Below are 25,538 nucleotides of genomic sequence, written 5' to 3' on the forward strand. Positions count from 1 at the left end.
TATTGACTGACCCACTGACGAGATCCTCACAATATTTCCACGTATCTGCATGTGGCCAATTGACTGAAACTTAGCTTGACTAAAATCTGCTCAGCATTTCAGTGCTTTCCATTTGGATAGTAGCAGTGGCTTTTCCAGGCAAATTACAAGGACAATTACTATAAGCAATCTGCATTCTAAGGTGCTGTGGCAATGACACTTTGCACACAGGAGAACAGAAGATTAAAAAAAAGACAGAGAAAGAGATATCACCAGTTTCATTCTTAGTAATTTGTTGTAAAACATGCATGTAGCGGGTGGCACAACGCTACAAGGCACCTGCAGAACTAGATCAACGTAAAAAACACTGATTTCTTTTGTTGCCACTTTAATGTTAAGCAGCAGTAAATTGAAAAAGGTTGCTCTGATTACTTAAAGTTTAATCTCAAGGCTTCATTTTGTTCTCTCAGGTGGGGACCAATTTTAAGCCACTAACAATGCTGCCTAACCATTTCAAAACATTTACGTTTCAAAGGTGGAAAGCAGCTGATTTTCCTGCACTAAACCGTCCCCTTGAACACACGTTTGTTTTTCAGAACTGAACCTGGGCAGAGAAATAACCTGCAGATGTCACTGTAATTATTTGATAGGAATAACAGTTAAAGTAGCAATCAAAGAAAAGTTAAAACCTGTGTGTTGCTACGGTTCTGCAGCTGCACCGCAGCATTATACCAACTGCCACGTGCACCCTGCTTACATATGCTAATAAAACATATTAATTGACAATATATTAGCTGCCACTGACACGACCCCATTAGATTTAACGAGCGGAATAGTCACTTCTTGTGAATCATTCACCTTCCAAGGGACATTATGAACCACATTAATCCTCACACTTGATACATTCAGAACACTCTGTGCTTCCAGGACTGGTCATCTGACAGTGCTTATTAAAGGCAGAGGCTTCATGTTACAGAATCCCAAGGGCTGGAAGGGACCTGCAAAGCTCATCCAGTGCAACCCCCTGCCAGAGCAGCACCACCTAGAGCAGGGCACACAGGGACTCATCCAGCTGGGTTGGAATGTCTCCAGAGAAGGAGCCTCCACAGCCCATCTGGGCAGCCCCTGCCAGTGCTCCCTCACCCTAATATTCCTTATTTCCAGTTTAAACAAAAGTCAATCCAAATGAATGACAGCTACTGTGATCACAGCCTACACGTTCCAGTCCAGCTATAACCTGTGCCCTCATTTCTGGTTTGTTATGTATGGTTTATGCATCACTAACATTTTGTAGCCCAGGTCTCAAATACTTGCAACATTGCAGATAAATTTGCATTGTCCAGAGCAAAAGCTCCTATTCAGATTCAAACCAGCACTAGTTTACTTGATCCATAGCTGCAAATTGGGTGATCTATAGCTCCAAAAGGTGACTGAAAATAGTGCTGTTGGTGAAAGCCATCAGTGGCAGAGCTGAGGATGGGGCAGTTCCTTTGCAGAAGGCATCATTGCATCGCTGCACCTCAGCAGTGGAGCTGGTCTGGGGGAGAGTTGACAAAGCAAAGCGAGAATTAAGAACTTGGATCTCTCAGTTCAGAGGCACTGAAAGAACACTGAGGGCCTCCCTCCTCCCCACAGGTTTTATGGTGGTGCACGTGCAATGACTGCAGTGGAATGCTCCTAGTTCACCCAGAGGGTAGTGTGGGGAGAGTTATAGGAGTACCAAAACAAAGGGTGTATGAATTAATGGTCAAGGGCCTGCCTTTCACCTTCCCTTTCAACCTCAGCCACGACCCAATGCCCTTTAAGTGCCATTTCTTTAATAAATTTTGCTCATCTCACAATGTCTTCTCTGAACAAAGAATCCATCACGCTTTCAAACTTGCCTTTGAAAGAAGCAGCAGCAGTACAGAGCAGGGAGGAACGGACATCATGATGTAAGTATCCGTGGGGGAATGGATGTCTGAAGGGGAAGGAGGAAAAGGAGCTCTCCAGGCTGCAGCCACTGTGTGATTCCCAGTGCTTGAGACAGGTCTCATAAACACAACCTAACTTTTCTTACCATACTTTGCACATCTTCCTTTTCAGCTGAAGCTGCTTTTAAAAGGGATTCAGGTATCACAAAAGGGGAAGCTTTGATAACTATTCAGTTGGTTACCTAGGGTGATAAATGTTATTCGTTGTAAATGTAACTATTTGGGTAGAAGGACTGAGCCGTCCTTTTTAAATAGCTGAATGAAAAAACAAACAGTATTTGAACTCCAAATATTGCAGAAGTGTATTCAACCATTCAGAGTGTTGGAGTAAATTCGATTAGAAAGGTGAAAATCATTTTTCCTTACAGCAGCCAAACGATCTCCAAACAATGGGATCTACTTTCTTTTTTTAGCTAGACCAGAAATGCAAAGCTTTTGTTTCGGTGAAATAAATGGAAACGTTTGTTCCTCACAGCAGTGTAATTTAAGCCCTTCACTATCCTTTTTTCCTGGATTATTGCCAGAAACTTGACACAAATCTGAAACTGTTGTGAAAACAGAGAGATTGCTGAGAAATTCACAGTTCTGACTCTGTCTCCCACTCGCACGGGAAGTAAAAACCAGACTCTGCTTTGCCCTAAATGCTGAAGTCAGGGAAATGTGAGTAGAGAATTTCAGGCTCTATTTTTGCTTTACAAAACTGAATAGACAAACTGCTAACAAACTTCCGTGGCTTGGTGTTGGTCTGATGTGTCCCAGCTCTTGTAATTTAGGCACATGATTATCCAGACACAGAACTGAAATGACTGCTGAAATCAGTTTAGACTGAAATAAATGTTAGTTGTTTGAACTGTTCAGCTTCCTCAAAGGCTACTCAGACTTTTTAATTGTAACATCCCTTAAGGTTAAAGAAGGCAAAATTCAGGGTATTTAGGAGTTCTTTTTCAAAACAACTGTTACAAGACAAAAGGATAACGGGAAAAGGCCTTAGAACAAACTACACAATGTTACTGGCTGGAAGCATTCAATAAACCCAACATTTAACAAATGCTTTTTAAAATGCCAAAGGTGTAAGAGCAGAAAATGAAACATCTAAAATTGTTTATATTCTTACATTTTAAAGGTTTTTAATTCATAGACTTTATGTTTTAATCCTCTCAAATCATAAATAGAAGCTGTTCTTAAAATGCCGTAAAACTGAACTTGGTCAATTCCTCAGTCATTTTGTGTCTGTTTCACCAGTTCAACCTTAACATCTCCAAGAAAAAAAATGCCACGTATTTAGATTGCATTTTTAGAAGCTAAATGCTTACCCTGATGTCATTCATGTCAAAGCCCCGTGGAACTCTACCACAGCTCCTGATAAAGTCGATGTATTAACAAAAACAAGCTTGTTTCAAACCACACTTCCAGATCCCTCTTTTGGAGGAGGACATAATACATTTTTTTCCCATGCCCTACTTAAACAGGTTTCCTAATTTTCTAAGAAAACATCTGCACTCCAATGATCTCTTCTTTCTTCCTCAATTAAGGGAAAGTTTCCACTTGAATGCTGCAGCCTCCTACGCATACACATCCGAATTCCTGTATTTACAGCAGCAGGTTGCAGAAACCACATTCCAGAATCAGGGCCGGGGCTGCAGGTGAAGTGTTAAATGAAGTGGAATTTCCCTGGAGTTTTAGAATTTACTTAAGAGGCTGAAACACTTTAAAAACTTGTCTAAATTCCGCTGCATGCTACACATCCAGATGAGGAACGGGGCTGTGATGATTCATTTTTCACGTTCGCCTGTTTTGATTATGCTTTGGAAGCATCTGTTGGGCAACAACTCTGCTGACTTCTGAATTCACACACCTAGTTAATAATGGGGCTTTTTTGTTCCTGTATAAACAATCTCCTTCACGTTTTTACCCCAGTTAGAACACTGGGGTGTAGATATTCTTTTTAAATGATCCTCCTTTAAGACAGTCACACGATTGCAAGTCCCATGTGAACGTGCTAGGTTAAGACAGAGGTGTAATTAAACACAGCGATTCATCAAACGTATATTTACGTCGAACACAGTCAGCGAAATCAGGAAATAAAAGGCTATCTGGGCTCCAAAATTGAGAGCTTAAAAGTTATTTACAGTCTTCATTAATTCAGGACTTAACTTTATGAAATCCTGACTCTCTCAGCTCGATTAATTTGCTATGTAAGTACAAATTATAAATCAAGCTACGAGCCTTTTGACAGGATTTCATCTTTCAAGAGCTTATCGGTGCATTTTAGAAATCCCCAAGAAATCCTACCCTGTGATTTCTGAACACCTACCCTTTGCCACAGCCTTGCAGAAAACAGCTTTTTAAGCTCCCCAATTCATAAATGTAATTAAATAATTACATTAGTGCTAATTAACATGAAACTGCAGATTATTTAAGCGCAAAAAACACTATTCAACTTCTTAATTATTCTTGTTCACACAGCATTTCCTTTTGCTCAGGCGCCCTAGGTGCAAATAAAGCATCCCATCTGCTCGTAATTAGAACTAAATAATTTCAGAGAATGTAGCTTATCATTTTGACTGCACATTTGATTAAAAACAGTGTACAAGCAATATCCCGGCTTATTGCTGTAACAGCACCGACACGCACAGGCCCATGTTTCCCTGCCATTAAAGACGACTCAAAACATTATCTGTTATTTCAGGGGGGAGAAAAAAAAATGCAACTTTTTAGTTCATTTCATACAGATGAAAGCAAATTACAGCAAATCACCTCTCCACTGAATAGCAGCCCCCACATAATGACTTTATTTGCTTAATCCCCAAATTAAACGCCGTTTCGAGCGAGGGCCCTGTGTTATTACTCTCATCATGTCGAGAACATTTTCCTGCCGAGACCAATTTGAATAAAACAAGGGGCCTTCCTTGAACTCAATCAAGGAGTCATAATGTGGTGGGTAATAGAGGTTGCTGATAGATTTGCAGGCAAAAGTGTTATACCTAATGATGGGATATGGATAATAGTCCTCCTGGAGGTCCTGATGCGATTCCAGTTGGCTGCCAGATGCTAAAAATCAAGAAGAGCATTGATCAGTGACAGGAAGCTGTAGTGGATTCATCTAGTCAAACTTCAGCTGTTTTTCCACTGTACAGTTAAGCCAGGCATAAATTATATTAATTGATTTAATTACATACTTAAAACATCTTCCCCAATTAATTTAATTAGGTGGCTACATGAAGCTACTGGCAGGGGAAGATTAGAGGCTGCTCACTTAATTAACAGAATATGAATGAAAAAAAAAGGGAAAGCAAACATAAATGAAATTGTGAGCACTAATTAAGAGGCTGTCTGCAAACTTAAATACTTTCTGACAAAGTGGTGACAGGAATGTAGAAAAGAGAGGGGGCTTTTTTTTATTCAGCAAATTCAGTGCCACGAGGTATAGCTAAGGAACCGAGGTAATGCAGTTAAAACATTGATTTTCTGACTGAGCCACCCGAGTCAAAGCCAAGGGGACTTTTTCAACAGAAACACTGCAACAGATTTTGCGGCCACGAAGGCTGAATGGCTGATGAAGGATGAAATATGATCCTCGGACAAGTGTATGGTTAAAGGGGGAAAAAAATGGAAACAGCTGATTGCGATCACTGAAGCAAGAGATGTTTAGAAAAGAAGCGCTGCCGTAACAGCTGGTAGCACCGCGCACCTTGGCCCTGATGTAAAAATTCTCCAGGTGTCTCTGACGTGATTCCTTCAGGGTCTTTTTCACACGTGCCATGTGCTTATGCACGAGCCAGGAAATGGCGATCACACCTGATGCCCACTGCTGCTGCCTGAAACGGACGGAGGCTTTTCTGGCCCGGTAACATCGCCACGTCGCTTGGATCTTTGCAGCAGCCACTTCGGTACCCCCATGGCCTTTGTATCTTTGGCCAGGTCGATTTAAGATCTTTTCCACGGTTGACTGATTCTTTATCACTGACAAAATGTCAGTTTTGGTGGGATTCTCACTACGCTTAAAGCTTGATGCAACTTCTGCCAACTTTTTACAGTTTATCGTAGCCAAAGGTACGGCGTAGTCCTTGAGAAGCTTTTCTGTGTGTTCCAAAAGACAGACAATGTTCCCCCAAGACAAACAATACTGTTGCTTGAAAGCCAGAAAGCCTGGAGCTCTCTGGTCTATCCTGCCGTGGTAAACAGCAATGTCGCAATCAAAGCACGGATCCCGGAAGGACTGGCTTGGAGACACTTGTAGGGGCTGTGGGGAGAGAAGAGCCATAGATTAAGAGTAACTGAGTGGTCAGGACACACTGCTGTATTACTAGTTATGATTTAACTAGGGGAATTTAATGCATCTGAAACACACTGATTCACATATCACAACCACAAAGTCTAGCCTGGCTTTACCACAAACCCCATTGCCAACAAAGACCTCACAGAGCTCATGCAGGATTATGAGCACTTTTATGGAAATACATTAATGTCACAGAAGAATTATGCTTGATTTACCAGATAAAATATTAAGCTCTGCAGTGATTCATTGGACCACAATCAGAAAGTGACTGCGATGACATGCTTCCCCTGAGACTGCCTCCACCTGTCCCACGGCAACGGGTAACATCCTGCTCTATGAATGCCAACAGGGTAACACTTGGGATAGTAGTGTTCCTGCCTCTTAAGAAAACAATATTTACTGAAAACTTTAGCCAGCAACTCATTCCCTTTGATTTTCAATCTAGGAGTGCTATTTTCAAACTTTTTGTAGGGAATTGTTTCTATTTACATGAATAACCCCATTGATCTCCGTTTCTCACGTCTCCCTTCTCTTTGATCTTCAGAGCTCCTCTTTCATTTTCAGACCTCCTCACTGGCACAAAAGTCAAAAAGTCTGGAAAGATGGAGCAAAATTCCAGACAGTTTGCTATGGAACACAGTAATTAGCCATCAAAAGAAAGAAATGTCCCTTTTGCAAGGGGATCGAGAACAACCGGCAAGCGTTAAGCAGTCAAGGTCAAACTCCCCTATAGTCTTCTGTAAATATAAAGGGAAACACTACATTTGCTTAACAGCAGTGAGGGAGATTTAGATGAGACAATAAAAAACACTTTTGTAACAGTAAAGATAGTTAGTTAAGCACTGGAACAGATGGCCTAAGGAGACCGTGGAGTTGCTATCACCAAAAGTTTTCAGAACAGGTTACAAAAACATCTGTCTGCAATATTCCAGGTACAGGTAATTCTCCCTAGAGGTCTAGATAACCTCCTAACATCCTTTCTACACTTCTTTTCTAAGATTCTGTGGGGGAAAAAAAGGATCAATTCAGGTAGAAGACTTGAGGAAGTAGAAGCTGGCAATATACAAAGTGTTTCCTATTTTATTTCAATATTTATTATTTACTTCATCTGGTTCAAGCCCTCCTGCACCAACTCAGTGATTTACAGTCACCTCACAAATCATCTCTGGTGAAGACAAGTATTAGAAACATGAATAAAATCCTCACTAGCAGCAGTGTCTAAATACCTGTGTCTGAGAGGGACTCTGCAGCTCAGATTCCAACTGTTGGGCTGGATACGTCCACACTGGCTTTGATTTCCTTGCTGAAACCACAGAGCTGCTGGACGAAAGTGGTGCAGTGTTCCCTTTACTAGAGGAGTATGTGCCATGAACTGCTTCCTTTGAGTTTGGGAGGGTGATGGTGTCTGTATTCTTAGGGTCCACCCTACTAGTAATCTCTCTTGTACCTAAGAAAAACATTGATTGCAAGTTTCACTGTTAGAAGTGCAACAACAGCATCAAATTGATACTCCATCACCTGCCATGAGGCTACTGGCATACTCCAGTCTGCTCTTGTGCCCAAGTAGGTTTCAATTCTCAGTGTCAATCTATAATGTTGTAGAGTCTGTAACATGCCAGCCAACAGTATGCTCAAGATAACAAAGTCAAGGTATTAGCACTTATAATCCAGGTTGTTCCATCCATAATTTGAGTTTTCATCCACTCCTTTTCATCAGGAGAACGTTTCAGATCTATGGGATTGCTACTGAGCCCACTGCTTGTTTTGCTTAAGGTCCTTCCCACAATCATGTCGTGCCACAAGCAGCTGCAGCCACCACAGCTTTGAGAACACTTTGTGAGTCTGTTGACCCCTTAGGAGTCATTAATTTAATCACAAAAATGATGCTTGATCAGCTGCTGTAAGTCATGATTTACAGTCACACTGGATTAACAGTAACTCGAATGGTCAGATCCTCAGGTTTAAGTGCTTAGAATTGGAAACATGCAGGTAGGAACCTACAAGGATTTGAGAAATGAACAGAGACCAAATGCTCACAGGGATGAAGAAACCCGATTCTCACTCAGTTGCAAGGCACAGGATGCTCATGGTATACTTTTGTGTACTTAGTATTCTCAAGAGTTGGAGCGGGGGCTCACTAGACTGGCTGTTTCCTTGCAAGATAACACAAGAGCCTGAAAGTGAAGTTGGAGATGCAATTGAGGGTTGTTAGCAATCCTCTGTACTCACCTACAGTTGATTTCTTGTGCTGCCTGTGAAATTTGTGTAAAAGTGCTGCTTCAGATATAACAGGAGGTGTCTGGAGAGTTATCTTTGCTGCTGGAGGGATAAGCCTTTGCTCGGTCAGGCTCAGAATATCTACAAAAAGATGACATTACTAATCAATCTGTAAATGTTCAAGCTGTGAAAGAAAAAGAATTAGTAGCAATAAGGAAAAAATTAAACAAAAGCAGGCCCAAGTTGCTCCAGTTTCAAATCAAACCCAGAAAAGCATCAGTTCTCTTTTATTGAAAGATTTGTACCTTCCAATATTCAATATTCTACCTTGTTGGAAGTTGAGCTTTGCCTATAAAAATTGACAAATACATGAAAGATATTGCAATGGTGCTGATTCCAAGAGGGAATGATATGCCTGTACAATGACAATTGAATATGCAGAATGGATGAGAACTCTTGTAAACCATAAGGTAATCACGTAATCATGACTATGAGCTGATTGCCAAAAGACTGCAAGTGCAGGTCTCGTTAAGGTTGAGTGATTAATAACCAGATGTTAATCGTGACCATTTATTTTGACCATGTTAGTTATACAAGAACCCTCCATCACACACAATTCTTCCTTCCAGTAACAACTGAAGCCTGTGAATTGCAAGATAACTGACTGAGGGTGGATAATTCTCAACATAACATATACCATGTCCTAAGTTAGCTGCCACATGGACTAAGTAGTCTGAAGTTGATCTCTACCCTTTACAATTTCTGAGATCACAATTCTTGCAAGATCTGAGGTGCCAGAATGTTTGATTACCAGATATCTGCTGCAAACAGCACACCACATCACATACCCAGCTACAGTACCCAGGTGGGCTTGTGTGACTTACCTTTTGTTGTACCTTCTAAGAAGGGTAAGGGAGAATCCATGCAGCGAGCAGCAGGCAAGCTCCAATGGTTGCTAACTGTAGGATCTTTCATTATCATCTAGGAAGAGACAGAATCTTTTAACAAAGAGAAATCCAGGATTTGCAAAGACACACTTTTCTACTCCCACAATAATAAATAATAAATGTAACTCTGGCTATGAATAGTTTCATTAAGATTTAATAATGTACCAGTACAGCACTGCTTTTACTACTTATGAACATGCAATGGTACTGTCTCCTGTCATTACTTTAGTCATTTAAAATAAAGTTAATTAAATACAATTGATGTCTTGTGACTTCTGCTATGCAAAAAAAAAAAAATCAGTGTACTAGTTAATAAAGGAATCACAAGAAGTTTGCTCAGTTTTAATGAGTGTAGTGTAAACACAGTGCTTCTTGACAGAACAGTCTTTAAATCCATACAATGCAGACACAGGTAAGGTACTAGAAAGAGAAGGAAATGCATTCAAATATGCAGCTAGAATACCCATGAAATTAAAGTATGTGAAACTACATATGTGAAGCCAGGGAAGAGCAATATCACAGACTTCTGAAGTGGCAGGGATCCCCAAGGACAGCAGGGGATGACACAGCCTGATAACGTGATGTGCAAACATGTCCCTCACTGGCTGGGCTAATGTTGGGATTAAAGCTCTCTTTCTTCCCCCATTAACCTGTGCTTGCCTGAAAAAAATGGAACCTGCTGGTTCTAAGTGCCAGAAATTCAGTGACACACATTGCTTTGGGACAGTGATATCACATGTCTTACTGTTATACTTATTATCACACATACAGGGCATTGCAGAGGGAAAAGAATATATTGCCATCTTATACTTGAGTATTACAAATACTAAAACCCTGTGTCACCAGCTAAGTGACTGGACTTGAATGAAAAGGGTAAATAAGTGGCTATACACGGGTTTGAATTCTCAATCTCAAGAAGCAGAAAAGTAGCTGGGGGACATACTGGGTGTTGGAACAAACAGGAAAGGCTGGAGACGACTAGACAAGGAAGAAAACCTGGGGGCAGCAGGGTTAGGATAAAACATTGGGACAGGCTGGACAAAGAAACTGGCAGATAGGTTGGGAGCCTGGCAGAGAATCAGGAAGGTAAGACAAGGCTGTGTTCTGGAAGCAGTCTCAAGGAAACGGGTTTGTATACAATGGGGCACATCTCCCCCACAATGGGGAGGGGACCTTGAGAGTCTAGAGTCTCATCTTTAGTGAGCAAATAGCAGTAAAACCCAATCAAAAAATGTCCCATGCTTTTGTGTGTAAGAGCCTGTTACCAGTTGGTCCATTAGATGAATAGTTAGAAATTGTGACACTGGACAGGAATGTCTGAACGCTACTGATGAGCTATATGGAACAGAAGCTAATGCCACATCCTGGGAGTCTTTTGTGTTTTGGAAAACTATTTCATCATGAACACTAAACTACCTTAAAATAACATTAAACACAAAGTCAGAAAAGCAGGAAACATGGATAGATCAGCAAAATGGGAATAATGGGATTTAGCTCTTTTACAGAACACATTGGGACTTCCTAGTTTTAAACTACTAGGTTTTAATGACTGATTATCATGCATGTGTAGAGTTTTTAGTACAATGGGATCCAAGCCATGACTGGGATCTTTAAGCTCTACTGTGTCACAATTAGTGAATAATACCAAGCATCCACTTTAGAGGAAGGGACAGGCAATTCTAAAGAACTGCATTTAATCCTAATAGGGAAATGAGACAGATCAAAATAAGCTATCATAATTTTTTTCCTCCCAATTTGTATAATAACACTGTCCACAAGAGACATTAGGGAGATAGAAAATATGTATGCTTTATTATAACAGAGAATCTTTCAGAGAAATCATAGGCACTCATTTTGGTTATGGCCATTATGAAACATTATGCTTTAAGGGATCTAGATGCATGAATCTTCGTGTCCTTGTGTTCCAAGAAAATAGCAATAAGCATATAACAAAGATTAACTTTATACCAGCTGGCATATAAGTGGCCTGATACTGAGAAAAGGGAATAATAAACCACACTTTCCTACTCACTTTCAGCCCCAGCAGTTTGTTGAGGACACAATAAAAACACATAAACCGAAGGAAATTTAATTAAACAGTGATTCCTTTTTCAGGCTATTGCTGCTGTATCAGTAAAGCAGGACTGATTCTACTATTGGTCAGTTTTATCCTAGTTTAAACCTCATGAGTTTTGTTCTGATAAGCAGCACTATGAAGGATACTTATTTCATTTGTGTTCATAGAGATGTAATAAGTGACAAAGAAAAGCAATTCAGGTGGTGTGGATGAGTTCAAATGCAGCCTAGAGGTTTGTTTGGGCTTTTTTTAACTGTAGATAGATATCTAATTCTTCTTTGCTGTGTCCTTTAATTTCTACAAAGTCCATGGCAGGTGTCATATTAAAATAAGGACAGATCTAACTGTAATGTAATTGAGGCTCTCATTTACACTCCACAGTGCCACTGTGATTCACTGCGTTACATAGCACAGACAACAAAGTGGAATCATGGATGCACAGAGCTGATCCAAACCAGTAACCTATGGAAATCCCATAGGCACAATCTGGGCACCCTTCTTCTATGTTCTTTCAGAATCCTATTTGCTGCATTAGCTGCCCTCTTGAAGACTTCTGGGAGATATCAAAGCAAAACCTGACAAAATTCAGTTCTTTTCCCTAAAATAAAGCCGATTCAATTACAACAGTGAGATCCTAACACCCTCCCCCCAATCATATTAAGTACTGCAAGAAAAAGGTTTCCTTCTAGCATCATTAAATATCTTTATCACCATTATATAGTTTTATTACCACGATTCAGTGATGAAACTTTAAAAGATATGTCAGAGATTGCATCTTTTTCAAAGGTTTCCAATAGATTTACACCTGCTTGTGTCAGCACAATTTAAAACCTTTACTCAACACCTACAGCTCTTACGAAATGAACACAAACTCCAATGAATTCAATACCACATATTCCAGCACCACCCCACGGGAAGCAAAGGATCACACCCTGCACAACACTAACCTGTAGGCACCTCACCTGCTTCCTCTCTGGCAAAACACAAGCAACTGTTACTGCCACGAGGTGATTGGAACCTCAAACATTGTCCTATGTGAATAATGCTGGCTGAACATGAGCCAGCAGCGTGCCCAGGTGGCCCAGAAGGCCAAGAGTAACCTGACCTGGATCAGGAACAGTGTTGTCAGCAGGAAAAAGTGGTTTATTCTTCTGTGCTTGGCTTTGGTGAGGCTGCACCTCCAATACTGTGTCCAGTTTCAGGCCCCTCTCTACAAGAAAGACATTGAGACTGGAGAGGATCCAGAGGTGGGTACCAAGCCAGGAAAGGATTTGGAGCATGTCTCGGATGAGGAAGGGCTGAGGGACCTGGGGCTGTTCAGTCTGGAGAAGAGAAGGCTCAGGAGAGACCTTCTCACTCTCTACAACTACCTGAAGCTGTAGCCAGGCTGGGGTGGGTCTGTGCTCCCCAGTAACAACCAACAGAACAAGAGGAAGCAGCCTCAAGCTGCAGCAGGGGAGGTTCAGGCTGGATGTGAGGAGGAATGTCTTTGGTGCCAGGGCTGTCAGGCACTGGAACAGCTGCCCAGGGAGCTGCTGGAGTCACCGTCCCTGGAGGGGTTTCAGAGCTGGTGGGTGTTGCACTGAGGGCAATGGGCTGGTGGGTGATGGGGCTGGGACAGAGGCTGCACCCCATGGGCTGGAAGGGCTCTGCCAGCTGCAATGATTCTGTGACTCTAATGTCTTCCAGCAAAGCTTGGTATGAAGATTATGATGCAGCAAGTGTGCACAGCCTGCTTCATCACCAGTGCTTTCAAAATGCAGTTTCCTAGTGCTGGGAGAGAGCACTACATTTGCAGTGCAGGCTGAGGCTTCCTTGCCTTAAAATATGCTTGGAGTGTGCTGAAAAACTATTTTTCCATTTCAAGCGCTTCTGAGTGTAATTAACCTGGGACATGAGAAAAACAATTCTATTACCCTTTCTAAAGTGTTTTTCTCCTGTGGATAAACCTCTCCCACTTGATTCCCCCCCCCCCCCCCCTTTTTGCTTCATTTTAAATAGGGCACTTGTAACACCAGAGGGATTTTCTGATTAGTTTTCTATTTGTTTCCTTTTTACCTAGACAGCAATATTTAACTAGTACAATTCCTCTTCTAAAAAAGATGTTTACAAATATGTCTTTTTCCCCCCAGTAAAAGAATAGAGGCTACTATTAAATACAGAGAAAAGATGAGTACTCTCATGTGTCAACACCACAGTTTATCCACCAGGAAGATTAGAGAGATGAGATTTGGCAAGCAAGTAACAGAAAACCACAGAACTTGATAGGAGTGGTAGTAAAGGTATACAAATATCTATAATTTCCCAGTTGTCTTCTCAAAATTGCCATCTACCCTACTATTTTTTATTCAGAAGTATCCATCAAGATTTGTTGAACACAATTCATAGTCCCTTACCAAGGGAAGGAGGAAGCACAGCAAAATAAAATGCAACTTAGGTCAGTTTTCCATATGCTCAGGAAGCTGGCAGGAAAGAGCTTGCAGAAGGCAGGTCTAATTGGGAGGAACCTGGAACCCCATTCCATGGATGAAAAGTGCTAGAGAAACAGACTATTCTAGAGATGGAACAGGACAGGCAGGATTACAAGTTATCAAACTCAGGCTTAGTCCTTATGAGGACTCAGGCTACCTTAAGGGCAAAACAGATCAGATAGTGTTCAGAGGTTTTGAAACTGGCTGATGAAATACACTCCAGGATATGTAACTGTCTGAAGCGATCTCAGAACTACTGGTGGGACTCTTGTAGAATGGCAAATATACCAAAGCCCAGAGCCTGTCTTTAGAGGAGGAGGTGTCTAAGTTTAAAGCAGTGGGAGAAAATCAGTTCAGATCAGTTCCACTGGAGTAAAGGCAGAGGTGCTGTGTGAGTTTCACTCTTTGCTCTCAGTCACAGAATCTGAGAAATAACAGACATGTTGGTCAGGAGGGATGTGTGTAGGACATCAAGTCCAACCTCGAGTCTACTGACTACAATAGATAGGTCAGCTTTGGGTTTGCCTAGGTGAGAATTACTGTGGGATTTCATTGCATTTTATAGTTTCACAGCCTTACAGTCTTTTTTTTTTCCTGTGGTGATTTATAATCTGAGCAGCAAAGCAAAGGAGCAGTATCAAAGAACCGTTTCCCTTGCACCTCTATCATCAGTTTCTATTGGGAAAAGGAATCTTCTGACAGTTGAGCCAACTATTCTTAGTAATAAATAGTAAAGAAAGAGCTCAGCTCTAGTTTCAAGTAACCTAATTTTGGTCCTCCAATCCAAGAATCAACACATGGAGTTCAGTGCAGAAATACTGAATGCTAAGGGCAAATTCTCACCGGTGTCAGTGGAACGACTCTGAAGTCAGATGAGTCAGATTTGTAACAGTTTCTGTAAGAGACTTAAACTACAAACAGTTTTTATGATTGGTTGTCATTCTATTCAAGAAGATTTATGAGTAGGAAAACTGTACAGAAAATTAAAATTTGCCCTTTTCACTCTGATTCACATAGTCCAGCCTTTTATCTACCTCATGATTTACAGCTTCCCTTGGATGCAACACTAAGGTATAAATACATATTCTTTAACTCACATTGTTTAGCTATAGAAAGTAAAGTCCAATTTAAAATGAAAGCCCAAAATGAAACCTTCACTATGGAGCAACTAGGCATCTTTAACAAGTCATATGTGTTAGCCTCATCCACTTCAAGCTCTTAAAGTAACCAGAGATGGCTCTGAACTGTCCGAGCACTTGGAAAAAAAAAATCAAGCTTTGCTCCTCTGAAGGCCTACTGCCTTGAAACTTTCTCACAGAAATTTACCTCTATCAAAACTCTGCCATAACAAGTGCAAAAGAGAAGAGACAGAGAACTTTGTGAATCCCACATCTGCTTTTTGAAAAAGGCAACAGAAGCAGCACAGAAGGAAGAAAGATAGATAACTGCTGGCTTGAACCACACTACATTTTACTTGTGGGCAAAGGGCCAGCTTATATGAGACAGAATCCGCAGGTCCAACTTATTGGAATTCAGAGGTGGGCCTCCGTTCTTGTCCGGAGACAGCTGTAAAGCAGCAGCCCATAGCAGCACAATCAGGCACTGAGTTTTCTCAAGGAATGCTGATACGTACAGAAACGGCTTCAGCAGCTTCGGCTGCAGCCCTCCCTAGCACAGTGACAGCCAGTCTCCAATCCCAGCTGACAAGAACTGGAGAAAAACTTCAAACAAATGGTGACCTTTCAAAAGATTAATTTGTTTACCAACAAAGCGTTCTACGTTTGTCATCCGAGATGGGGGTGACCTTCACATTCCCATTTCTAGGTTGAAAGGATGCTGACTATAGTCATCTGTTCAGTTAACTCTGTCTCACCAATTATTTCCTTTTTATTTTCAGTGACAAGAAGATTTTATTAATTCACTGTGCTGCTGCTTATGGTTACATACCACAATACAAATGCAACAAGCTCATTTGGAGTGACTGCAGGGTAACACTGATTTAGGTCTCATTCTGCTACCACTGCCAAATGATGCTTTGATTGTAATTATGGCCATATGCAAAGGTTTAACACACAATTGGGTCTGGAGAACCAAAAAGACCTGTTTTTCTTCTATAGCTTCTTCTAGTCCCTTGAAATGAAGGCAATTGCCCTGCATTACCTTACTTTATCATTTTTGGAAACAAATAGACTTTCAGTGATGAACATTAGTGATTAACACAATGCAAATGCTGACTAAAGAATTAAGAGCTGAGGATATAAATAGAATCATTGTGCTCAAAAAGGTTAGCTTAAAAAAACCCTCACCACAGCACAGAATCACTGCCATCACCACTAGAGCCACACTATATAAGATGCAACTCATAAAGGCTAGAAATCATCCCCATATTAAATTCTACCTCATGAATAAATTAAAAGGTTCCTAAGTTTACAGTGTAATATACATTTATAAGAAAACAAGGACCAAAAAGCACCAGTATAATTCTGTAGAAGAACAGTAGACCTATGAAAAAGAAAGGAAGAGTTGTGAATCTTTTCCACACTGCTGCAGTACGTTTTTGCTGCAGTTCAGATTTCCACTTGTTTTGCCCGATACTCCATGGGAAGTATGCATATTTAATAACTGCCTACTCATCATTTGTCACTTATCCACACAGAGGCTACAAAAGTGATGCCCAGTCTGCCCACACTGTTTTCTAACGGAATTAACAGTCCTCATTTAAAGATAACTACAGACCTTCACAGAGGATGAAGTATGAGTGCTCATCAGGCTCCAAAAGGTACAAAAGGGCAATAATTAATTGTTCTTGGTTTCTGTCATAAAATCCAGCATCAGCAACTTTGTAATGCCAAAGGAGCAAGGAGAAAAAAAAAAAAAAGGCATTTTGTCATGGAACAATGAGATCCTTATGAATACTTTTTCAAACTGCTCAAGTGGCAGGATACTCAAGAGTCCGTGTAGATTTGTGCTTGACCTATGGAGTCACCCCCAAACCAGTGAGTTTTTAATCTCGTCCCATTTTTACATGCTCAGGTCTCCTTGAGAGCTCAGATGCTGACAACTCTTGCAAAAAACCTGAATGCAGTTAAGCAAGCAATTAGTTTTTAATTTACTTCAATGAGAGTCCTTTTGCCACCGATTTGGGTTTTTTTGGGGGGGAGATATAATCTTTGAACTTACGTACACATCTAGGACATCTACGTGGGCATGTGTGTGTGCCCGCACGTGTGTGTACAGATATTGCCCTCTAATGGCTGATGAGTAAAAACAGGGTAGGTAGCACCTAACTTCATTCTTTGGAGCTACTTTAATAGATACTTTTTCACAACTAAAGGTGATGTAATTTTAGACTCACAACCACACAATTATTTTAGTTACTACTGGTGATGTAGAACTGTCATTCCTCTAAGTGCTAGTAGAGGTCATATTTCACAAAAATACCTTAACTCACACTGTCAGTAATGGATATGGCAAATCCAACTGTAACATTTTGCTCCCAGTGAAGCCAGGACATTTCTAAACATGGATTGTATCATGGGATTCGAAAAGCATTTACTCCAGTACGTACTGCAGAATAAATCAGAGATAAGAAATACCCACTTGTTTTCTCAGCCCATCTCCCTGTCATAAACAGTTCCTTACCAACTGTAAATATGTATCAGAGAGCTTGACTAATTCACACTAAATGTGTGCCATTTAAGCCAACATTAAGAAGTTTTCTCTGATCAGTATATGTTTCAGTGAGAGTGGTAAACACATGGCTCTCTGCAGTGGTATAATATTCCTCCCTGTGAGTGTTTTAGAGTGGTTCTAAAAAGCTATTAGCCATGATGGTTTTTTCCTAATTAACTGTATATCACAGGGTTAGACAAATCACCTCTTAGTCTGGGCAACAGCTTTCAAAAATCATTTTTTATAAGTGGCAGCTCACAACTGTGCCATTCACAGAGTCTGTTTGTGTTGTTTAAAACCAAATACCCTAGCATGTCTCTTCCAGCACTGGGCTGGCTGCATAATGCTTCTGTTACATGAATTAAACTGTAGAAGAGTCTCGTTGTGTGAGACCATTGGGCATATATTTTCACGTGGACCACAGTGCTGTGCTAAATTTACGAACATAGTTGATCTTTGGAGGGATGCCTGTGCCTAGGAAGACTTTTTTAAAGGCATACTTTGCAAAAAGATGTCATCTTCATTTGCTTATTTTAGAGGAACAGAAGTGGTTGCAGAACAGAAATTTAGAAGAATCAAAACTTAACCTTGCACAACTTGAACATTCTCAGACATGGCAGAAGAACAGAGAAGGGTGATTTGATGGCCACTAGTCAGGAGAGTGTCGTGGAAGTGCTCAGTCTCAGCTTTGGTAGATAATTGTTTTGTACTAAGGCAAAGAGCTTGACTAGAGATAAAAGAAAGGCTGTGCTTCAGAATCCCTTGTAGCTTGACTGTGAGGACACTTGGGATCTACAAGACATGGAAATATCTCCATATGAAAAGGAAGGGTCTGAATCTGCCTCTCGCATCCCAAAGTGTGTGCTCCTAGCGTGGAGCACTTAAGTAGAACTCAACACTCCCTTCCACATCAGAAAAATAAGATGTCAGCAACACCTAAATTTATTCAGTCACTCCAGAGGTCTGATTCTCTTTTCAGTGTAACCTCTCTTTTTGATTCAGTGACACTGCTTTCTGGTCAGGGTCAGCAATCACATAGCAGAATCACTTTTTCAAGTAAAGTCAATTAGAGAGGGCATCAAAACAAAGCACAAGCATTTTTCACTTACTCCTAACAACTCTGTTAGCATTTGAAAACAGAATGTATTCCTGTCTTTTTAAGAAGTCACCAGAGAATGAACAACTGAAAGCCCATTTTTGTTATCAAAACTCCTTTTACTTTGGATTAATTTCACAGTGAAAAGCAAAGCATATGAAAAGCCCATAAGTTACTTACAGGAGCAGATTTTTTCTTACTTATAAGTGGCAGCCTGGTCTCATAGTTCTGCTGGTTTAAAACAGCTTTATTATCCATGTGCTCTGGGTCAAGCATAATTTTCACATCCATTTCAATCTGCAGCTGAAATATATAAGAGGCATAGTCTTAAAGTCACTGCACCAGGCCAGTGTTTGTAAACAGGAATTGGCTAACATGATTTGCAAAATGATGATACAAAAAATCAAGTTATTTGACTATCCACATAGAACTGGACAAGCAGTGAGGACATGCCTCTTGATTAGATGGAAACCTTAGCAAGGCATACAACTACTATTCACATATATGCATTGCCAAAATTTGTTCAATTAATTAATAGAATCCTTTAGGTTGGAAAAGACCTTTACATTTCCAAATTTGCACAGCTTTCAGTTCAGTTTTGAGCAGAAAGGACAATCAGGTTTGACTCACTTGATGAGCGTGGGTCGTTTGTTGAGGGTTGGACTAGATGAGTTCTGGAGATCCCTTCTAACCTCTACCATTCTGTGGTCTGTGATGCCACTTACCTGTGATACACACACCCTGTCTCTTGAGAGGGTGTTGTATGTGCAGTCTTCCCACAAATGAGAATAAGAATCCCATCTACCTTGGCCATGTTTGCCATAGACTTTAATTCAAGCATCCTTGACCTGATGGACCAAAACAGTTTCTTTGAACGGGTTATGGCCCATTGCCTCAATGCAGACAGAGCACTTGCTTGTAAATAAATTGAGGAAATAAAAAGTCCTTATAGTAATTAGAATTAAAACATAGTAGTTTCTTAATGTACTGTGTTATCTGCATGGAATGGATTGAGCTATTTTGCTAATAAAAATTATTATGACTTAAATCTCAACGGACAGAAAAAGACCTTTAAAGTTTCTTTTTGTTATCAGACCTATCTAAAGCACACAGCTTTTCTGTAAGAGTCAGAAGTCACACCATATATTTTTTACTAGAGTAGAAGTTTCTTAAGTTGAAAACATTTTGGTTCATCTTAACCCATTAGTTCAGCTTAATGCTTTAGTTTACACCTGGCTGTCTCTCTCAATACTTTCATTGTAATAACACTGCTAACTAGACTCTGCACCCAACAGTCTCCTTCTCTGGAGACATTCCAAACCCACCTGGATGAGTTCTTGTGTGACCTACTCTAGGTGGTCCTGCTCTGGTAGGGGGTTGGACTGGATGAGCTTTTGAGGTCCCTCCCAGACCTTGAGACTCTCGATTATCCACCAATCGATACTAAGGAAGAATCCTCAAATGGCAGAAACTAAGGTATCCCCAGAGAAGCCAGCTGAGCTAAGGTAATTCAGTGGGGCTGGGGGCCTGGCCGGGGTTATGCTTAATTCCCACGACATGGATATGGGAACACAAAAGCCTTCCTTACACAGCAACATGCAACTAAACGTATTTATGTGCAAGAACTCTCTGCTGATACTTCTATTGCATAAACATAAATGTATGACAATTCTATCTATTTGCAAACAAAATATGCCATAAAAAGTTTAAGAATCATTAGATCTATATTTGAACTATTAAACAATTGTATTACTTCGTGAAAGCAATAAAAATGGTTTAATTTATTTGTCTGCACAATATATTATTATCATCTTTTGATAGTAATTACAAACAGATGTATCAATGAGATGCTCATTTAGATTTGGGTTTGTAAGAACAAGTTATTATCCAAGCCAATTACTCTTTTACCCACATGGCTGCACAGAGACAGAAAGTTCAATTTTCACCTCATCAGTGATTTTGTGGTATTTATTTTATTTTATTACTATAACACACTGCTGTAGAGAAAGGAAACTGCCTGTGCTATTAAACAAGAACTGGGAGAAAACTGAGTACCTTCTCAATTAAAACAGGAGATGATTCACAATGCAGACTCACAGTGAAATGATCAATGATGGAGTGGCAGGTTCCACAAAATGGAAATGCTTAACTTGGAAAACTGATAAAAGTTACTCTAATAGCTCAGATGAATGGCAAGTGACAATTCTACACTTGCAAGTGCTGGAACAGATGGTATCATGGGTCTCTTCCCTCTATATTATAGAAAGTCTTAAATTTAAGCTATCCTGAACCATCTTGATGCAGAATAATAAGAAGGTGAGATTAGCAGGGCAAATAGTCTGTTACCACTAATCAAGTGTTCAAGATATATGAGAATTACTGTGCTCAACTATACCATGGAGTATACTGGAGTGTACAGAACATGCTCAGGACAGTTAAACAATTCAAATCTTATTCTACTTCAAGACAAAAGTAATTTCAGAGTGGAAGGCACCTGTATGATGTTTACAGTATATCTGAATGGCTATGTCATTCTGTTTTGCAGATGTGTGTGGTGCATGGCTTCTAACATGAGCCCAATTCCTTTCTGTATGAACTACATTATATCAATCTTTGAAACAATCTGTATCAGTGGTAACTAAACCATTTGTCATGCTTACAAACCATTTTTATGTTATTTGCATATCCTAGAGTCCCCTAGAAACATCCTTTCATTTACATCTTTAATTCTATGAATGATGAGAGAACAACAACTGCTACTGTGTATTCAGAACGTCACAGACAGTATCAAGTTGTAGAAAAAACAAAGAATCAACTTGTAGAGAAAACAAACTAAGAGCCCCAAACCAAAACTGCATGAGCATCAGTTCAAGACTCTGCAATTAAGTCTGGGAGGAGGGGGGTTAAGAAAATTTCAAAGAAAGGAACTTACACACCTACCAATTATGAATTGCAATGTCCTTGCAGCCATAGCTGTACAGAGGCTTTACAGGTATGGCATGAGGAAGGCACCTCTTTCTGGTTCTCAAGGTTTATTAGAAGAAATCTAATTATAATACATATATTATAATACATATTATAATATACATATGTATATGTATAATGTATTATAATATACATATATAATACATATTATAATACAAGGTGGGGGGGGGCAGGGGGAGACAGCACCTCATAATTCCCCCTGGGTGCTAGATTTGCAAAGTCTTATCTGCCTGCTGATATGACTCAGAAATACTTTATGTGTGAGTAAACAATAATTTTCTGACACCTGTGGGCAAGCTATTTCCCATATGACAAGCATTCTAGCAGCATGTATGTGAAAACAGCATCTGTGCTATTTCACTCCAACCTTGTTTCATCCAAACTACTACAAACACAGCTTATGCTCCATTTCTACTCTTCTACAGCATACCACAGGCTGCAAAGCACAAAAATATTACTGCCTTCATTATTCATTTCTCTCAGATCCTTTATGAGTAGAAACATTGATTTCTTCAAGCTTACATACCCAGAAATACTGTCCATGAACAGAAGACTCTCCAGGTCACTCACATTTCCTTTGGGTGGAAAGGAATTTTGGAAAACACTAAAGTACCCTTAAAAAAACCCAACCCAAACCAAAACTGTTTATAGCTACAAGTAAGGAATTGTAGGTGATAATTTCCCAGCTGGATTTCACAACTATTTAATAATAAAAGCTTTTTACATTGGCATGATGGGCATGTAGAACAGCTGGCAAAACAGCACTGTTTGTCATTTTCTTTAGAGTGGGAAATTAAGGGCTAGCCTGTGTGTCACTGGGTGTGCATTTCTGAGCAGATGCCACAGATATCAGAAATGAAAGACAAAGGGGAAGTTAAGGCAGGACAGAGCACTTGCTCCATTGTAAATTAACCTCATGGGTGCACGTGAAAAGTTGAAAAGTATAGATTATACAGTTCACAGAATAGCTGAGCTCTGATTAATTTTCTTCTCAAAATAGAAGAGTATTCACACAGGACATTTTCCCTGTGCAATCTGATCTAGGTGGAACCTGCTTCTGCATGGTGTTGGACTAGATGATATCTAAAGGTCCCTTCCAATCCTTACCATTCCATGGTTCTATGACAGGGCTGGAATATTGTCTGGACAAAAAATCTGAGCTCTCATTGCACCTTATCTATCATTTCAAGAGTAAGTGGTGTTTTGATACCACTTCATATGGGGCTTTCTTTTACAAAGATAATCAGCAAAGTAAGCTTTAGGCTGCTTGTTCTGGTTAGACCATTTCAAGCAGGGGCAGTCCCTAGTTTCTGGTATTACTTGTAGAACTACAAAGAGCCTCTTCTAAAGAGTCTCTCTCACACTCAAAGCTCTCTGGAATTTAAATAGTGATAACTCAAAATGCTGACAGTGGGTAATTGCCAATTCAAATCATTACCTTCACTTGTTTTGAAAATACATGTTTCTATGCAACTTGATCTAGGTGACCCTGCTGCTGCAGGGGGTTGGACTAGATGATCTCTAAAGGTCCTTTCCAACCCCTACCACTCTATGATTCTATGAAACCACCTTGAATTCACCACTCAACATACACAGCTTAGAAGAACAAAGCAAAAGCACTTCAGATACAAACGTTTTGAGAAGGCTTTAAATGATTTTACAAGGATTTCATTGATAAAAATAGTGAAAAATCAGATTGCAAGGAGAAAAATCTGTATTTATCATAGAGGTGACCACCCCAGACATGAGCAGAAACCTTGCCCACAATTTGCCATATCTTTTATGCAAAAAAAAAAAATAAACCACAAAAAAGGAAACACTTTCAATCTCAAACAACACAACCACTTATATCTGTGCTGGTGCTATTCCAATACACAGCTCCATTTATTTCAGACACCTTACTTGCAGAATCACATTAAGCATATGGTATTTGCAAGAGTGGGACCTTAAAGCTGAGCAACCACCTGGTTCCAGAACTCTTTAGTAATTGTGGGAAGAAAAAAACTCAAAGAATAGAAGGCTTGTGGATGCACCCTTGATGATACTGAAGTCCTTCCTAGCTTAGATTTTACTCAGACTGTCAGGTTCTTGTCTCTCAGCCTGCCCATTCTACTGAAAATTCAATCACCGATGGTATATTATCAAAAACTGAATCCATGTGGAGGCAGAATCATAGAACCATACAATGGTAGGGTTAGAAGGGACCTTTAGAGATCATCTAGCCCAACCTCCTTACAGAATATAACATTATGGGATCAACTGATAACCTGCAAGACACCAGACTCATCTTCTATGGCCTCTGCCAGAATAAGTAGTATATTATTTCAGACCTGGGAACTGGTTGAAACACGCAGTGCTGATTTGCTGTATGTCTGGACAGTCACAGGCTCAACAGGGACCCGTGGAAAAATCAGTTGTTTCTGAGAAGCACCAAAACTCCTGATTTGGAAAGAAACAAACAGTGAGGGTTTTTAAAAAGATTAATTTTACCTATTAAGCCCATGCTGCTAACATTGGGTTGGATCTGAAATACCATGTTTTTATTTATGTTCACATGTAGCAAAACAAAAAAGGAACCACAGAAGTTAGCAGAAAGTTGCTGTAGCTACTCAGAGCTGCATTTCCTTTTGTATTGTCTTTTTACCTTAAACAAAACCAGAATAGCAAGTGACTAAATCTCCTCAGGATCAACATTCGCTTTACAAGATTCTGATACCACAGTTTTCCTGTCTTGCTAACTTGCATGTGCCTCTGCAATGAAACAGTTATTCCACTTACCATTTAGGGGGCTCTTTTGAATGCACTTCTTTATTATCAGCAGAAGCAACAGTTAAAACTTGTCTGTTTATAGCATTTAAATAATTCTCAGCACGTTTCTGTTGGAAAAGAATAACGTTTAGACTATCACAGAGGTATGAGGGATATGAAATTGATCTAACTTGGCTAATTTACCAACCCACATGTTCACTTGACTAAAAAGTTGACAGACTTTGTGCTTCTGTTGGACTAAATCTGATTTTGGCTAATGGAATGAGGCATAAGATCAGTTACTTCTGACAAGTCAAAAGAGGAAGCCATCATTCTGAACTGCAACATATGATGAATCCCATCATTTGCTAATCAGAAAGGGATCTTGCAGGACGACAAATACACAGTCCTATGTACTCTGACTTGCTAACAGAGACTTCAAAACCCCAGTCATCTGGATCTGCTCTATTTTACTTACTCTCAGCCCGATTTCAGTTCCTTCAGTTGCTGTTTCGAGGTCACTAACATCCACAGCTTCTGCATTTCCCTTCAAGCTGATGTTTTGCATTTTAAGCTTGTGAAGGTCTCCTTGAATCTGAAATGCAAATTATGACAAAAATCATACCAATAACCAAAACCCGTGGGGAAAAAGGAGCAGCATTTAACTCAAAATAAATGATTTTTAAGTACAGGAAAGAAATACATGCAACTCGCCATACTTACACACTTGTCTAGGAAAAGGAACAATGACTTGAAAACCACTGATTGTAGAAAACCAGGGGGGAAAAAAGGTGCAATTTAAAACCAATCTCAGAAAGCAAAGGCAATACACTTCGGGACCGAAGCCCTTTGCCAAAGAACGGTGTTTCCTGACACGTTTCAGACATCTCTCTTGGCACAGGCGGCTTAACTATGCAGGAATCTGCTAAGTGTCAGGAAGGGAGCGGTAAATAGAGGCAACCGGGGAGAAAATCGTGTAAGAATCCGTATATTTACGCTGTAGAAAGTCCTCAAAAGGTCTCACGATACTAAGAAGCAAAACAGCTTCCAAGCCCCAGCCTTCATCCGCAGCCGCTCCCGCCTCGGGCAAGGCT

At 40.1% G+C, this 25,538-nt stretch overlaps 1 protein-coding gene across 3 annotated transcripts in view; it reads right to left on the reverse strand.

Annotated features, from left to right (window-relative positions):
* IQCH (IQ motif containing H) overlaps window positions 1-25,538 on the reverse strand; it is a 68,110-nt gene that overhangs the window by 42,398 nt on the left and 174 nt on the right. Inside the window, exons 2-10 of one of the 3 annotated variants that reach the window (XM_061999519.1) lie at window positions 24,923-25,039; window positions 24,475-24,572; window positions 24,027-24,135; window positions 18,892-19,014; window positions 9,333-9,429; window positions 8,461-8,589; window positions 7,458-7,678; window positions 5,644-6,195; window positions 4,937-5,003 (exon numbers count right to left, since the gene is read on the reverse strand). In XM_061999519.1, coding sequence (XP_061855503.1) covers window positions 4,937-5,003; window positions 5,644-6,195; window positions 7,458-7,678; window positions 8,461-8,589; window positions 9,333-9,429; window positions 18,892-19,014; window positions 24,027-24,135; window positions 24,475-24,572; window positions 24,923-25,039 — 1,513 coding nt within the window. Of the gene's footprint in view, window positions 1-4,936; window positions 5,004-5,643; window positions 6,196-7,457; window positions 7,679-8,460; window positions 8,590-9,332; window positions 9,430-18,891; window positions 19,015-22,222; window positions 22,243-24,026; window positions 24,136-24,474; window positions 24,573-24,922; window positions 25,040-25,538 lie in introns of those variants that run through there. The other 2 variants (XM_061999520.1, XM_061999521.1) reach the window with 2 other exon arrangements.

This window comes from Colius striatus, chromosome 7, assembly GCF_028858725.1.
Source record: "Colius striatus isolate bColStr4 chromosome 7, bColStr4.1.hap1, whole genome shotgun sequence".
Lineage (NCBI taxonomy): Eukaryota > Metazoa > Chordata > Aves > Coliiformes > Coliidae > Colius > Colius striatus.